At 46.3% G+C, this 16,216-nt stretch overlaps 3 protein-coding genes across 3 annotated transcripts; 1 reads left to right on the forward strand and 2 right to left on the reverse strand.

Annotated features, from left to right (window-relative positions):
• Nucleotides 1-244: 244 nt before the first annotated feature.
• LOC125548933 (protein AUXIN-REGULATED GENE INVOLVED IN ORGAN SIZE-like) lies at nt 245-1,069 on the reverse strand. The gene has a single exon (XM_048712448.1). It carries the CDS (start codon nt 778-780, stop codon nt 445-447), a length of 336 nt encoding a protein of 111 aa, XP_048568405.1. The 5' UTR covers nt 781-1,069; the 3' UTR covers nt 245-444.
• Nucleotides 1,070-6,314: 5,245 nt separating this feature from the next.
• LOC125545563 (serine/threonine-protein kinase rio2) lies at nt 6,315-10,560 on the forward strand. The gene is made up of 13 exons (XM_048709559.1): nt 6,315-6,630; nt 6,728-6,774; nt 7,252-7,322; nt 7,410-7,523; nt 7,868-8,043; nt 8,135-8,223; nt 8,320-8,437; nt 8,842-8,915; nt 8,994-9,041; nt 9,131-9,290; nt 9,595-9,720; nt 9,861-9,926; nt 10,004-10,560. The coding sequence occupies exons 1-13, from the start codon at nt 6,547-6,549 to the stop codon at nt 10,292-10,294; spliced, it is 1,464 nt and encodes a 487-aa protein (XP_048565516.1). The 5' UTR covers nt 6,315-6,546; the 3' UTR covers nt 10,295-10,560.
• On the reverse strand, nt 10,405-13,774 carry LOC125545561 (MLO-like protein 1). The gene is made up of 13 exons (XM_048709558.1): nt 13,649-13,774; nt 13,478-13,535; nt 13,168-13,361; nt 12,630-12,746; nt 12,484-12,538; nt 12,250-12,341; nt 12,046-12,120; nt 11,867-11,955; nt 11,722-11,771; nt 11,604-11,644; nt 11,305-11,514; nt 11,029-11,096; nt 10,405-10,915 (listed from the first exon to the last, which is right to left on the reverse strand). The coding sequence occupies exons 1-13, from the start codon at nt 13,772-13,774 to the stop codon at nt 10,642-10,644; spliced, it is 1,449 nt and encodes a 482-aa protein (XP_048565515.1). The 3' UTR covers nt 10,405-10,641.
• Between the last annotated feature and the right edge of the window lie 2,442 nt (nt 13,775-16,216).

A 16,216-nucleotide genomic window follows, 5' to 3' on the forward strand; every position in this document is an offset into this window, starting at 1 on the left:
ATTTAAACCTACGGCTATTTTGAACATGCGGATGTATGTGGACTTCTTAAAAAGAATTGGTGGCTGATGTATTCGGCTAGTCTTGGATGGCCGGCTCCCACATCCGTGCCCGCAAACCGGTCCCTGTCTGTCAACGGATGCGGTGTTCGGTTTGCAGTCTAACATAGCTTGCAAAATGGGCTTTTATTATGGGACACGCGGAGTATTTTCTTTCTTTATTCAACAAATGATTTATGGATTCCACTTGATAAGCATAAATACCGTGAGATCTCAATTGACATTGCCGGAATTCAAGTGATTACAAAGCCAAAAAGTAGTCCTCTGTTAATCAATCCTAATTTCTAATCTAATCTAGAAAAAAAAGGTTCACAGTTTGTACTACAGGCTAGATCTGAAACAGCTAGCTCTGACCGACACGGAAAAGAAAGAAAAAATGCAGCCTCTCTACAAACAAGACGAGCCGCCGCCGACGACGTTGTTGTGGGCGTCCAGCGGGACGAAGGCGAGCGCGGCGAGGACGGCGAGCAGGCAAACGGGCACGAGCAGCAGCGAGAGCGGCGGCGGGGGCAGCGGCGGCAGCACGAGCGGCAGGAAGGCGAGCGACGCGGCCACCCAGAGGAACACCATGAGCAGCTGGATGGTGAAGCAGCCCGGCGGCGGCGGCGTTCTCTGGCAGCTCTTCGGCCCCCCGCGGCGCTGCGGCTTCTGCTCCACCTGCGCCGGCGGCATCTGCATTCGCCGACGGTGATCAGAGGTGCCCCTCGCCGCTCTCCTCTCCATCCTTGTAGGCGCAGGGATCGTACCGCGAAGGCAACTGACGGACCACGAGAGACTCTCCGGCCGGCCAGTCGGACGAGCTCGTCGGGGGAGGTATGAGGCTTCAGCGGAGGAGGGGGGAGGCTGCGATGGATTGTGCTTCTGGAAGAGGAAGGAGGCTGCACGCAATAGAAGGGGGGATCGAGCTGGTGGTGGTTCAACGGCTTTATTAGTAGTAGGAGTAGGAGCAGGATCAAAGTGGGGCGGCTGCTTGCTTCGGGGCAGGTTCGTTGAACAACGTGATGGCTAAGCTGCATGTTTTGACTGGACTCGGGCTCCAGCCACGCCCAACCTCGTATAGTCGCATCTCCGTTCCCATGCAAGCACACGCCGGGTCGTGGCTCCGTACGGCGAGATCGGGTCGGAGATCGCGTGCGCCCGGGGCCGGCGACGTGGAGATCTCGGCGTCTCGTGCAGTGGGGGGCAGCAGGTGCGGCGTATGTGGAGGAGCCAGTGGACGGACGCGTGTGGGGAGCATGAATCCCAGGTCGTATTAGCGGCGCATTACTGCGGCCCGTCCCTCCCAATTAGGACGTGTTTGTTGGTTGAGGGAAGGGGGCGACGCACCTGACCAAGTGCGTGCAGTCGGCGGTCGCCTTTCCCGTCCCCGATCTGTCGCCGCCGGCCGTCCGACAGCTTGCCCGCGCGCAGGTTCAGTGTCCCGGGGCATACGTACGGCGCGGCATCGGGTGTGCCTTCCCTGTCGCCGCCGCTTTCTAATTCGGGACACCATCGTGCGCCGACGCGTCGTCGTCATCACGGTTGTTGGAATGGTGGCGTGCTAATTTAGTTTGTTGATTAATTGGAGGAGACAGCATGTGCTCGTACTGTACTAGTTCTTGGCTGGGAAGAACACGTGCTGATTGCAGCAGGCGACTCGGCTGAAGATTGGAGCGACGACGTCAGCTTCTACGCACGGGCTTAAGCGTGTGTGCATGGATGCTGAGCTGTTATCATCTGCGTGTTCAGGTTTCAAGCGTTTGAAAAGCGTGCGTGCGTACGAACGGGCGTCGCAAGGACTTTGCACAGTGAAGATTATCACAAGTGACCAGCAAATCAACAAATCATACACATAACTTTTCTTTTCGAGAGTATGCAAATTGCGTAAACTGAAAGAAGAAGAATCTTACTTAAAAGAAGAAGAAGAAGAAGAAGAAGAAGAAGAAGAATCGCCATGTACGAGAATAGTTCGTCTTCGAAAATATATCACGTACATGCTGATATGTGCTAGTGACATCAGAAGCCTGACCATATGTTGTTCTGTATCCAAGACGACTCGTCTAGAGTCCTTTTCTTTTTTGCAAATTACTCGTCGAAAGTCTTTGGTGCTGCACTTTATGCTCTTTTTTTCAGTCACATTCTTTGACAGTGACTTGACGGCGCCAAAAGGTATATGCCCAAGAAAAAGGAAGACGTTCGCCTGGAAACGTAACCGTGGTGCCATCCGATGAGCATGATCGCCATTTTTCTACGCAATTTCTTAGACGGCAGGTGACTGCCTTTCTCTTTCTGTAAAGCGTGATCAGCCTCGACGCTAGCTCGCAAAATAAGGGCAACTTCAACGCGGAACACCTAATCGTTCGCAAATGTCCAGATCAGACGGCCCGGACACTTTTATCCATCCAACACGATTAGATATGATGGTTCTGTATCTATGTCTCAAGTACTAGTTTAACTAATGCATGTAATAGTTGCAACTTGTTTTATGATGTTGGATTATGAGGTTCATCTTCGATTCCTGCTTTCAAAACTATTGTTCCAATGTGTTATGTTGGGCTGTATAATGTTAAGGGGGGGGGGGGGGGGGGGGGGGGGGGGGGGGGGTGTCACTGGATCCACGTGCGTGGATCATTTTTACTCCCTTGTAGTCTAGGTTTTTAGATTGTTCATCGTTTTGGTTTCGGCGACGACGATGATGACGCTGAATAAAGATTCTTCGGATCCTTCCTCGACGAGGACATCGGTCCTATGGTTGGGGATGGATTTGGAAACCAGTCTATTCAAGTAAGGATGGCGTGGCAGCGGCGGCATCCTCGTGGTGGACCTGTGTCATCGGGCTCCCCGTTGTGACGACGTTTGCTCTAGCGTCGGCGCGGAGCTTGGGAGGTAGTCCAGGAGCAGATGCAGATTGTGGTCTGCATCGACAACATCTGAAAGACGGAACGTGTGCTGGCTTCGTGGTTCGTGGATGGCAGGTATGGTTTCCTCCTTCGGCGTCTTAGTCGTGGTGGGGTGCCAGATCTGGAGTTTGATGACGTGTCCGGGGTGTTGCCCCGGTCTGATTCGTTCAACGACAATGACTTCACTTTTAGTGAGCCACCTTGGAGGTCCGCAAAGCTGCATATCAGCGATGGAGCCGCGTCGAGCTCGGGTGAGGAGGTGATCCGTCATTATTTTCTTCGGTGGCTGCTGTGGTGGTGCCTGAGGCAAGTGACGGGCGTTTATGTCAAGCTCAGAGATGTTTTGTCATCTTTTCAATTTTGTCATGTCGGTCTTTACGTGACTTGTACTTTATTCTTTATTATATGAATGAGACACATATACCATGCAAAGAAAAACATTGTTACCAAACTTGGCATATATATAACCTCACCACTTCGACCAAAATGGTCACTACAGCAATTATCTATTCTTCATCCCCTCAACCAAACACACAAATGGCTATCCCTAGCCACCTCTTATCCTTCCAACCAAACACTAAAATGTGGTTATCCAACTCTCCTAATCCCTCACAACCAAACGGCAAAAAGTGGATATCCCAACCACATGATTAAGGATATCCTCAGCCAAGCCATCCTTGATCGTGAACCAAACGCCCATGATGACGAGAAATTGAGGAAAATGGTGGGTGCAAGAATGGTGGGTTGGGTTCGTGGTGTGAAAGTAGGGATGGGAGGTGGGACGACGACGCTGGAGAAGAAACATGTCCACCAAAAGATAGATGGATGATCGAAGCAATAACATGACTGACAACAATGGTGGCTGGACAAGGCGACGAGACAATGCCAGTGGTGGTAGCAGGTAACCCGTTGGTCAGCGTAAGAGAGGGCGGGACCTGAAATAAAAAGCACACAAACTTTTCTAGATGTAACATATTGAGGTTGGTCGTTGCTTGATCCAATCAATTGTGATTTGGGAAAGAAGCATAACCCATAAGAGATAAACCCTAGCCACAAGAGTGATAGCATCTCAATTGAATCGTTCATGTTTCCATCAGTTCCCCCACTCTCTGGTGGCCACATCAACACCAAAAGATGGGAGGAACCACATATCACCGTTGGGTTATAGTCTATTTTTTTCTCAACGCTAGTTTTATGATTATCGCGGTGGTGTCTCAATGATGGAAGTGACATCAAGTCTTGCTAAGTCATAATAAAAAGCCTCACTCTATCATGGTGTGATCTCATGGCCAAGACAAAACACATCATGTAGCTTGTGGTGCTTTTGTCCCACGAAATGACATATCTATAACCTGTTGGGTCATTGTTCGACGCTTTGGCCTGTCAATGATTATTCGCCCGATCGTCTTCCTCGACAATACAACAGTGTGCAGCAGTTCGACAATCTAGCTTGCAAGGGGTTTGTGTACGATCACAATGCACTCAACGAACTTCTATTCTTACTTACCAGTGTGGATGGTTCATCAGGCTTATTAAAACCTTTGAGGTTAGTCTAGCTTATGCAGGTTTAGTCTTCTGCAATTTCGTCGAGGGCTCCAAAAAATGTTAAAATGCAAAAGATGAAGTTAGAGGCGACGACATCAAGGAACTTTGGTGCAGGTTTTAGTTGTATGAGAAATCTTTTTTGTAAGTGTATTTTGGTTTCTTTGATCTGACGTAATATTATATATTTGATGAATAAAATTGTTTTATAAGATGTCTAAGTTGTAAGGAATTTCTTTTTGAAGGAAGGGCATCCTTAGTTTTTCTATCATTTTCAAGAGAACACCCCTATATTTATTAGTGTAAGTACTATATTTACCTAACCCATGAAGCCAAGTCCCATCCACCTTGCAGCTCTAGTATTTTTCCATTTTGAGGGTTAACTAGTGATTTGGCATAGGAAATTCCCTATTTGATGTTTATTGTGTCAAATTGATCGACAAACACAGATGGCAGATCTAGTGGGACAGACCAACTCGGGGAGCGACTCGGAAGCAGTTTCATTTCGTTTCAACAATTTTGGCTCATCTTTCCTTTTCTGGTTTTCACGGTTTACTTCATTTTTTTCTTTTTCTTTGGTTTGTTGGTTCCATTTCCTTACTTTTTATCCTTCTTTCTTTCTTTATTCTTTCTTGACGAGTTTTTTTTCTCTCTACAGACTCCTTTGGGCTTTTCTCGGTTACTTTGGATTTATTTTGTCCTTCTCTTTGTTTACCCATTTTTTTCTATTTTCTGAATTCTGATCATGAATATTTTTTATAAAGTCGTAATTTTTTTAAAGATTTTTGAACATCTTATGTTTTGGTAATTTTTAAAATTTATGAAAAAATTTATATACATCGTTAACATTTTACAATAACACGATGAAATTTATGCCAATTCAAATATTTTTTAAACATGGCAATGTATTTGAACACTTTATATATTTTTAATATGCAGTGAATATTTTTCAAAATTCACAAACATTTAAAATTTGTAGCTATTTTCTAAAATTAAGCAATCTTTTCATATTACGAGTATTTAAATTCCTCAGTTTTTAGAAATCCGTCGACATTTTTTAACATCTACTCCCATCCACCTTACAACTCTATTATTTTTTTTTCATTTTGAGGGTTAACTAGTGATTTGGCATAGGAAATTCCCTATTTGATGCTTATTGTGTCAAATTGTTCGACAAACACACATGGCAAAGCATAGCGGGACAAACCAACTCGGGAAGTGACTCGGAAGCAGTTTCATTTCGTTCCAACAATTCTGGCTCATCTTTCATTTTCTGGTTTTCATTGTTTACTTCATTTTTTCTTTGGTTTGCTGGGTTTTCCGCTTCCATTTCCGTACTTTTTATTCTTCCTTCTTTCTTTATTCCTTCTTAACTAACCCGCAAAAAATACTAGTTTTTTTTCTCAGTAGACTTCCTTTGGGCTTTTCTCGGTTACTTCGGATTTATTTCGTTCTTCTCTTTTTCCCCATTTTTTTCTACTGATCATGAATATTTTTTTACAAAATCATAAAATTTACTCTTAATTGTTCTAGAATTTTATGTTTTTGCGATTTTTAAATTTCTGAACATTTTTATACACACCATGAACATTTTACAGTAACACACACACACACACACACACACAAGAGACACACACAGACACACACAGACACACACACACACACACACACACATATATGTGTGTGTGTGTAAAATGTAAAAAAGATTCAACAGCCGGTTATCGGGCTAAAACAGACAGGAAAACTGAACAACGAAAACCGCTCAAGCAGCGCTGCTCTTATCGTCAGAGTGGGCCGGCCCACTACAGTCGGGGAGTCTCGCCTCACACCAACCCTAGCCGCCAGGACGCCGCCGAGCCCATCCACCATCCCAGTCACCGCCTGCCGCCCTCCCCATCGACCCCTCGCCGTCCACCGCCGCTTTCGCCCTCCTCGCCGCCGTTTCAAGCCGCCGCCTCCTCCTCCTCCTCGACCACCTCCTCCTCTCCATCTAGCCCTAGCGCCGCCAGCCCGCCCGCCCGCCGGCTTCCCACTCTCCACTCCCATCAGCAGCTGCGAGGAGGAGACCATGAAGCTCGACGTGAACGCCCTCCGCTACCTCTCCAAGGATGACTTCCGCGTCCTCACCGCCTGCGAGATGGGCATGCGCAACGTAAGGCCTTAAACCCTACACCTCGGCCAGCCTTGACCCGACGCCATGTGAGACTGTTCGCCCTGACGCTTTGTGCTTTTGGTTTTGAAATTCGCAGCACGAGATCGTGCCCGCGGAGCTCGTCGACCGCATCGCCGGATTGAAGTGAGTTGTGCCGCATGCTATGCTGTGAATTTCGCTGTATGTGGTCTGGGAAATTAATGCTTGTGGTAGTTGTATTTAGCTGCCAAGAGTGGGGATGGTGATTAGCGTTCTCAGACTAGTTGATATGATAGCTCGTGGGCTGTCATCTAAAGTTACTCGTGGGTCTGAACTTCACACATTGTTTTGGTTAAGCTTTGCACTTTTGGAAGTTGTGATTCACAATATCAATAGTTGTATCCATAACTGTTGATTAAAACGAAGTTGGAATTCACTGTCAGAACTTTTGGCTGCAGTAATGTAATGTCCACTGCGTGTTGAAAAAGTCGAGGTCCAAGACCACGGCTTAAAACAACTTAGGTTATCTGTGTGTTAGAGCTCAGTATTCTTTGGAAACCAGTTTCAAATGGATCATATTGTTTGGTTTAATGGATCTCTCCGTTATCTTGGTGAGTGTATTATAATTCTTTGTGGATTTAGGCATGGAGGCACATATAAAGTGCTGCGGAATCTGTTGAAGAACAAACTGGTGCACCATGATTGTAAAAAGTGTGAGTCATTGATGTCGAATCTTGCTTCATTTTATGCTTAGATGGATATCTGGATTATCATAGTTGCTTTTCTTTTCTTGGTTATAGATGATGGGTTTCGGCTCACATACCTTGGGTATGACTTCCTCGCCATAAAAACTTTGGTTAATCGTGGAGTCTTTGCTTCGGTTGGTCGCCAAATCGGTGTTGGAAAAGAGTCAGGTACATGGATTATTGATGTCCTGCTCATTTTATATATTTTGCCTCAGTTTATGGTTGTTATCCTGTGCTTTACTTATATTTTAAAGTTGCACAAGAAAGACATTGTGGAACATGCGAGTCACTGCTTGTCCTTGCATGTTCTGTTATATACTATCTGTGATGACATATCAGTTTGTAACTTGATTAAGAAAAAGAACAGCTATCTAAAGTTCTAAACACCCAATCATGTAAACACAGCCCAACCAAAACTAGATTATCATAATCCATGGCAATGCCATATCGAATCCTAGATTGTACCTAGCAAATGTCAAGTGCTTTATGTGGAATGTTTATTTTTCTTATAGATATATTTGAGGTTGCCACGGAGGATGGAACAGTGTTGGCCATGAAGCTTCATAGGTTGGGTAGGACATCTTTTAGGGCTGTCAAATCAAAGCGTGACTATTTAGCCCACCGGAGGAGCTTTAACTGGCTGTACCTATCACGACTTGCGGCCCTAAAGGAATTTGCTTTTATGAAGGTTTTTGCATGGCTATACTTTTCATTCATTTTATCTGTCTAACTGCTTAATTGTTTAACACTCTTATACTGTTTTCTCATTCCGCTTGAAGGCTTTAGGGGACCATGGATTCCCTGTTCCCACAGCGGTGGACTGCAATCGGCACTGTGTGATTATGTCACTTGTGCCGGGATATCCACTGTAAGTTGGCATTATTGTAAATGAATTTTAATTTTATTCACGAGTCTTTTTCCTTCTACGCAGAGACTGACGTAGGTGTCGCATTCTGTTATGCAGTGTTCAGATAAGAGAATTGCAAAATCCAGATGATGTTTTTGACAAAATTCTTGGTCTTGTAATTCGTTTGGCGGAGCATGGGCTGATACATTGTGATTTTAATGAATTCAATATCATGGTACTACTTTTACCCTCTCTTATCATTATTACACTCGGATAAGTCAGCTTGTCCATTTTTCGTTTCTCTCTTTCTTGTATTGCCTTTGCAATGTTTGAGATTCTGTAGTTTCTACATCATGTTTATGAACCAATTATGTTTTTTCGGTGCTGCTTCTTTGAAGTATGCTCTGATGTCAGTGGTTTTGGAGGTTTCAGAGAGAAATATAGTGATTTTGGATCGTCACCTTTATCAAGATTTGCCATGTGTATGAAAGAAAACACATGCCTTCAAACTGCCATTTCTAGTTGAACATAATGGTGTTTTCAGTATTTAATTCTTCAACTGAAGTTTTTTGATTTGTCAGTATGTATCTTAGTTTCTTACCCTATATTTTATCCTTCATGCGTATCGATGTTCTGCAGATTGACGATGATGAAACTGTTACGATGATCGACTTCCCACAGATGGTATCTGTTTCGCACCGGAATGCCCAGATGTATGTAGCATATTCTAATAGCTAAAGCCTATCAGAGGACTGCTTTCTGTTCAGTATTCATGAGGTTTGTTTTTGCAGGTATTTTGATCGAGATATTGGGTGTATCTACAAGTTCTTCAACAAAAGGTATCACCTTACCGAGTGTAATATCAAAAATATCATCTTATACACTACAACTGATTTTATTATTAAGCTTTGTCTTCCTTTTGTATTAGGTTCAATCTTACAGAGAAAGGTGGACAAGATGGTTCTGAAACTGATGATGATGACAGTGGCAGGCCGTCCTTTCTGTCCATTCAAAAGTCTTCTGGTGCCTTGGACAAAGAACTAGCTGCCAGTGGCTTCACCAAAAAAGAGCAAGTTGAGATAGAAAAGGTGGGTCAGATGTTGGTACAAAACTCATATTGATGAGTTTCTCATTTTGAAGATCTATAAGATTTTACTATAAAGGCAGAAGTATGTCATTTGGTTAATGTTGATAATGTGGACGTGACCATATGGGGATCTTGTGACAATGCACTTTTTGAAGGCAATACCATTTAGATCACAAAATTATGTTAAAGTTTTAGATAAAAATGGAGTGTTCCTTCTCATGTGCAGTCGTATTAATTTTACATTAAATATCGGATAATTTGATCCTGGTGAGTGCTGACGTTGTCTTCCTTTCACGTGATTACAGTTCATTGATGAGAATGCTGAAGAACACGATTCCGGCTCAGATGATGAGGATTCAACATCAGAACAGGAAAGTGAAGGTGGTGATGCCGTGTCTGCTGAAATCAGTTCCTTGAAAATAGTAGACCAGGTATTAATCTGCATCTAAATACTTTTCTAACTTAAATGTGTCACCAAGCTTTGCCCGCTGCCAAGCTGAAGCTATCATCCAGCAGATTCAGTTTTCTCAGTTACTAGGTTTTGAAGTATGTTTTGGTGGATATTGTTCAGGACCCTGCAGGTGTGCCTGATCATGTTGTGATGGATTCAGATAAACATGAAACTTCATCTAAAGAGGTCAGTAATATATTCATTTGACTGACTAGACAAACTTATCAATGGATATTGCTTACTTCTGCTGATCTACCTTGCAGCATGCAACAAGCACAAGTCCCAGTGGCGAGAACAAATCGACAGATCCAACCGACGATGGCATCGAGGACCCTAAGGGAGCCGAATCAGGAGGCGACGACGACGATGACTCGTCTGAGGATACTGAGGATGAGGACGACGCATTGCTTACAAAGCAGCTGAACAAGCAAAGGAAAAGGGCGATGGCAGCTGCCCTCGGGCGGAGAAGGCCCCTCAACTCGAGGAACGCCTACAAGGATAAGGGCAAGGGCACCATGAACTCCAAGATCCAGAGGCAAGCCTGCCAATGGTGAATAGTTGGTTGGTCTGCTTTGTTTCTGGCTGGAGATCTCAAGACGGTTTGGTGCGGTCTTGAGTGCGCCGAGCGGACTCGCTAGTCGTATGAGTATATTTCCGTTGTCAGTTTTGGTTGTTGTACTGGTGCTTCTCCAGGGTTTTACCCGCTGAGCTGTAGTAAAAAAAAATATGTGATACTGGTATCTTGTACTATTATCAGCTAAAGTACTATACACTTCTTGCTCTTTGACAGTTTACTAAAGCAAAACCAAGCCTATATCAATCCTCTGAGGTGTAACTAGTTGCCGTTCTTGCTAGATCGTGTCTTGCTGAGACATGACACTTCATCTTGGTTCTTTTGGAGCTACCTTGGCAGCGCGCGGCGGCACTGCATCATGGCGGCGGCTCGCCGCAGCATCTCCAGCCGGGAGGAGGCGCCGTGCCTGGTGGTTCCGGCGGCGGCAGCGGCAGCAGCATCCTTGGATGACTCTGCCCTCATCCTGGCCTTCTGCGCCCACCCCACCAGCCCCTGCTGGATGTGATCGTCGAAGATCTCCTTCTTGAAGAAGGTCCCCATCTGTGTCACGATCGCGTACAGCGGCAGCGTGCTGTAGCTGCACAGCAGCTGGATGACCACCCTGCAAGCAAATGCAAACAGCAGCAGTCTTTGAGCCCGAGCCTTAGAAGAAAACATGGCTGCTTGCTTCTTCTTGGTGATGAGAGAAGAGTGAAACGACGGATTGCGACCGACCCGATGACGAGCCTCGGCACGATGAAGGGGACGTGGTCCATGATGCACGAGTTGAACCCGTAGGTGGTCTTGGATCGATCCAGTTGCAACCCAACAGAGACATCTCAGTTAGTCATTAGTAGGAGCATCAAAGAACTGTCCATGCCCTGATGCTCTTCTACTGATACACTTTTGCAGAAGATGTAGAATTGCGCGCACCAGCCAGTTCACCCAAAAAGCTCAAGCTGATGGGAAAAAGATGGGCTATGCATTTATGCGGCAACAGAAGACACTTACGAGGATCCAGAAGAAGAGCGCGATCTCGAAGGCGTTCTGGAAGAGGATGAAGTGGATGAGGTAGAGGATCACCCTGGGTTTACCGCACCAGAAGTACTCGTCGGACGGGTTCACCACCAGGTCGCCCTCGATCGCCGAGTGCTTCTCCGCGACGTCGTGCGCCAGCTGAGCTATCACGTGCTCCAGCTTCGTGCCCACGGCCAGCAGGAGCTGCAGGCAGCAGCAGCAACAGCACAAGGAGGCTTACCTACAGAAATTCACACTTTGACATGCGTGCTGGGGGGTTCAGGGACACTTACGATGAGAGGAAGGAAGGAGATCCAGAAGTAGGTGTGCCAGCCTGCAGGTCAATCAGCAAGTTGGTATATGATCCTGAGAGCTGCAATCACTGGAGATGGCAATGTGATTGCAACTTACCATTGACGTTCAGCAGCATGAATATCACCACGAATATCCACAGGTACCACCTAGGTGGAAGCAAGGTTAAGAAATGATCAGGCCACTCGGCTGCGCTGCTCAACAACTACTGGTAAATGAACCCCCAAAACATAAGAATTTTCACCTTATGCCAACCACCTTCTTGAAATCGGCCTCCAAGGCTCGCACCATGTATCTGTGGAAGCCAAATTTCAGGTTCCCCCGGCAATGCGTCTGCAGAGAAAAGGATCTCTTGTTATTAATTTTCATAAATGAAGAGGGGATAGAGTGTCAGCGTGCTGTTGAACTATATATCATCCTTACCATGATGAAACCGAGTCGCATGGTCGCGTAGTCCGATTTAGTGACCGACGCGTAAAACTGCTTAACAAAAGAATGCTGAAGGAATGTTTTGATTAGTAGGGTAGGTTTAACAAAAAAATATAGATATGTGTGTTAGTATAAAGAGGATACATGGTGTTTTGACTGAGAACCGTATGATTGATTATATGGGATGCATTTTCTTACCATCCAGCTCAACATCGTAGACTCCTGGCCAACGCCATTAAAACGTTCCCTGATGAATTCAAATTGTTGAACGTTGGTCAACTTCTTAGGTCCTGCAGTTGCACAGGATTGCATCAGCCATAACTGGTATTAAGAAGGCAGCCTGTTTTTCCTTAAATATACATACATTTCTAGGATTAAATTATTTCTGAAGTAAAGGTATTTATTAGATCAAAATGTGGAGCAGCAACCGACCGTTTCCTGCATCGTTTTTATGAATTTCAGCCTCCCAGTGTCTCCATTGGCGAATCTGCGCAACAGAACCGTGTTCAAGTTAACTTGCAGCTAAAATTAATCATTAGTGTAGTTTAAGAAAAAAGAACAGTGTTATGAAAGACTACCTTGGCTCCTCCTAAAACCATGGTCAGAACACTGAAAATCACATGGGTGATAGCCAGAACAAAAATGAAAATGTGCAACTGATGTAACGCTTCGAGTGACAGCAAAGGAACTTTTCCCTGCAAACACAGAAACTGGAGTTAGCACAAGGTTACCTAGGATCATTCCAGCATTGCACATCTCTTAAGATGTTGGAAGAACTGGGGATGATGTCATATAGCATATGGAAGTGCAAGGACTATTGGCTCTTTATCTTTGTGCTCATCCACTTTTAAAATTCAGTGAGCAAGCTAAGATCTGTAGTTAGCAGCTGGAAAACATATACTCCCTCCGATCCATATTAATTGTCGCTGGTTTTCCACATCACTTACCTTTACAAAAGCATTTAAACAACTAGTAGCTCAATTATAAACCTGCAGCATACTACATGAAGCATAGGCGCCAGTGCACTGGCATGACCTGAATTATACTGAAACTGTACGTATTATGAACTGCACAATGAAGCAAGATGTACTGTTTAAAAACCCATGGTCCATCCACCTTGTTCTTGCAATGGTCGGACCGCGGCACGCTCTTAGGAAGCAGCCGGCGACCGCCGAGATCGACGACAGAACGCTCCTCCATCCTCTTGCAGGGCAGCAGGTAGTTGGTCCAGCTAGGGGGAATGCACGTCCTCTGGATCACATCTTGGGACACCGTCATCAGCAGGGAGATGAAGCCCAGAAGCATCAGCTCTGCATCACCACACCCAAAGACGGTCTGAAGCTGGGGGCGTCTCAAGAACATTTCTTACTGCAAAATGTTGTTCATCTTCCCTCTGCTCTGAAGGAAAAGCTGAATGCTGCCGCACCTTCCTTCACCTTGAGGAGAGCCTCGAAGAGCGCCTTCTGGTGCTTCCTCTTGAGCGTCTGCATGCATGCACGCATGCACTCCAAATTAGGCGCGTCGATGCGCGAGAGATCATCGGCCGGCGAAACGCCGTTCGGAAACGCGGAGGAGGGCGACGGGGATCGGGGGTCACCTTGCCGAGGTAATGGAGGCACCGCTCGGCGGCGAGGGAGACGGTCACGATGAGGGAGCAGACCCCCGCAACGATCCACGTCGGCGTGTACTCCAGCGCGTCCACCTCCAGCTCCCCGCCCTCCATGATCCCGGTCGCCCGCCCTCCGCCGCCGCCGCCGGCAGGCGATCGGCCTCACCTTCCGGCCATCTGGCCGCGAAACGCAGAAGAGACGTCGTGGGCCGCCGCGCCGGTGGAGGTGGAGTCGTGGTTCGCGATCGGCAGTGTGGGCTTGGTCCGTTCGGACACAGGAGCGCGTTGATCGTGTTGTCCCGATCGCTGCACAGCGTGAGCCCACGCGTCCATGCTACTGTTTGGCGCCCGTGCCGTCCGCGCCGGTGTCCGGCCGCCCGGCCGTTCGCTCGTACGCACGGAGCGCCCGCGTGATTGGTGTTCGGCCGTGCGATCCGATCGATAGGGGTGTGTGATCAGGAGCAATGCTACACCCGAGTAAATAGCATAAAACTACTCTCTCTGTTCGAGAAAGCTTGTCTCAAGCTTGTCTCTTAAATGGGGGTATCTAGCTTTAACTTGATGCTAGATATATCCATTTGAGAGACAAGTTTTTTTAAACGGATGGTAGTTTATAGGCTAGGGTTTAAAAAACTAACATATTTTATTTTTTTCTTAGATAACTACCAAATGCGTGGTCGGCTGTTTCAAAAAATCCAAAACGCAGGCAACCAGCGTTTTAACCGTTTTTTGACCGCCCGAACCCACCGATCAGGCCACGTGGCCCCGTGCGCTGACGGCGCAGCAATTGACGGCCGTTAGGCCGACCGGTCCAGTCGGAACTGGGTAAATACCCCTCCGTCGGTCGGTCCGTCCCCTGCCCACTCTCCCACTCCCCTGCTCCCACTCCCCTGCTTCAGTACGAGCTCGCCACCGCTCGCCATCTTCGAGGCCGGTTGCCGTCGGCCTCCTTGCCGTCATGTCTTCGTGGAACGACGAGGAAACGAGCTTCGACGATGACTACGAGGTCGTCAGCATGGACATGGGACTTATGGTAAGTTTACTCCTTGCCACCTAGGGTTAGGGTTAAGTGCTAGTAGGCCTAGGATACAACCATGGATCTTGATTAGTTTAGGGTTATTGTTGTCTCTCTCATATGGATCTTGATTAGTGAGGGCGGGGGTTGGTTGTAGGATTGAGCTAACTTAGGGTTCATCTTTGTACAGTGTTAGGGTTCTTGCTGATTTGGAGATTTATTGATTGTTTAGGGTTAATGAACAGTGCAAATTTATTGTGCTTTTGAGTGGCGATTGGAACCCGTGTTGTTTTGATTTTTTTGGTTGCAGGAGGAACCAGACACCATTGTGGAGCCCCTTTTCTGTGATCAACTTGAGCTTTCTGAAACCCAACTGCATTTTGCACCACATGAGGCATGTTAAGTGTGTGGTTTTTGAAGGCACTTTAACAGAAAGGCGTTTCTATGGCTGCCGAGTCCAGGTTAGATGTCAATTATGTTTGTTACATATGGATGTTCAGCGTAGCACATGATGCAGCAGTTTGAGTGCAATTTGTGGATGATATGACAATGTAACTTGTTATTTCACTTATGTTATTCTTTGTTACTTTGCAAACTTAATCATGGCACTGTAATAACCCTATCATATTTCAGTTATGTTATTTATTGGTAGAAAATTCCAAGTTAACCATGACATTGTAATAACTAGCCATTCTCCACCTCTGAATGTCCTCCGCCCTCCTCGACGGTAACGCCTTGGCTCAAAGGCACGCCGCCGACGACATCTGGCTGCGGCGCCGCCATCGCACCTAGGTCAAAGAGGAGGAAGGGAGGAGGGGGGGAGTGAGAGGGAGGGTGGCCCGACCGGCACCTTTGGTTCCGACCGGACCGGTCGGCTAACGGCCGTTAACTGCTGCTCCGTCCGCGCGCTGGGCCACGTGGGCTGACCGGTGGGCCCAATAGATCAGGAAAACGGTTAAATCGCTAGTCACTGTGGTTTTGGGTTTTTTGAAACAGCCGACCACACGTTTAATAGGTTTTTGAGAAAAATTAAAATGTGATAGTTTTTTGAAGCCCTAGCCTGTAAACTAGCAATTTTATGCTATTTACTCGCTACACCCACACAAACTTACGTTTAAGTTTTATGTAATTAGCCATTTGGCAAACTGTGATTGGGTGTGAGGGTAGGAGGGCCCACCCAACTTAAAGTAGTAGGTATAGTATCATTGGTGTGATCAGATCGATGGGTTTGCCGAGCCAAGCTCATCCGGAGAAGAAAACGAGCCCACTTTCACATCCCATTGGGGTGTGTTTTTTCTATCGCCCCGAACCCAAAAACTCGAGCTGCACATCCATGCGCCAAATCCTATATGGCGCCTTAAGCGCCGGTTTTAGTATGTTTTGCAAATCGGCGCATATCCAGGAGGCGGAGAAGTTCATCCTGGTTTTGTGAAGCTTCCCAGCCCGGTTTTGCGAAGCTTCTTTAAGCTTCCGTTTTTTTCTAGTTTTCTAAACCAGTTTTTGTTCAGTTTTATCATTTTTTTTCATTTTTCTTCTTTTCA

Source organism: Triticum urartu, chromosome 3 (genome assembly GCF_003073215.2).
Source record: "Triticum urartu cultivar G1812 chromosome 3, Tu2.1, whole genome shotgun sequence".
Lineage (NCBI taxonomy): Eukaryota > Viridiplantae > Streptophyta > Magnoliopsida > Poales > Poaceae > Triticum > Triticum urartu.

Excerpts from the sequence above, each read along its gene's own strand:
- LOC125545561 (XM_048709558.1), bottom strand. The coding sequence starts at position 13,774 with ATGGAGGGCGGGGAGCTGGAGGTGGACGCGCTGGAGTACACGCCGACG. Across the intron at positions 11,772-11,866 it reads AAGAAGGTGGTTGGCATAAG|GTGGTACCTGTGGATATTCG; the intron begins GTGAAAATTCTT and ends GCTTCCACCTAG. Across the intron at positions 10,916-11,028 it reads GTGCCGAGGCTCGTCATCGG|GGTGGTCATCCAGCTGCTGT; the intron begins GTCGGTCGCAAT and ends ATTTGCTTGCAG.
- LOC125548933 (XM_048712448.1), bottom strand. The coding sequence starts at position 780 with ATGGAGAGGAGAGCGGCGAGGGGCACCTCTGATCACCGTCGGCGAATG.
- LOC125545563 (XM_048709559.1), top strand. The coding sequence starts at position 6,547 with ATGAAGCTCGACGTGAACGCCCTCCGCTACCTCTCCAAGGATGACTTC. Across the intron at positions 7,524-7,867 it reads CGGTGTTGGAAAAGAGTCAG|ATATATTTGAGGTTGCCACG; the intron begins GTACATGGATTA and ends TTTTTCTTATAG. Across the intron at positions 9,042-9,130 it reads TACAAGTTCTTCAACAAAAG|GTTCAATCTTACAGAGAAAG; the intron begins GTATCACCTTAC and ends CTTTTGTATTAG.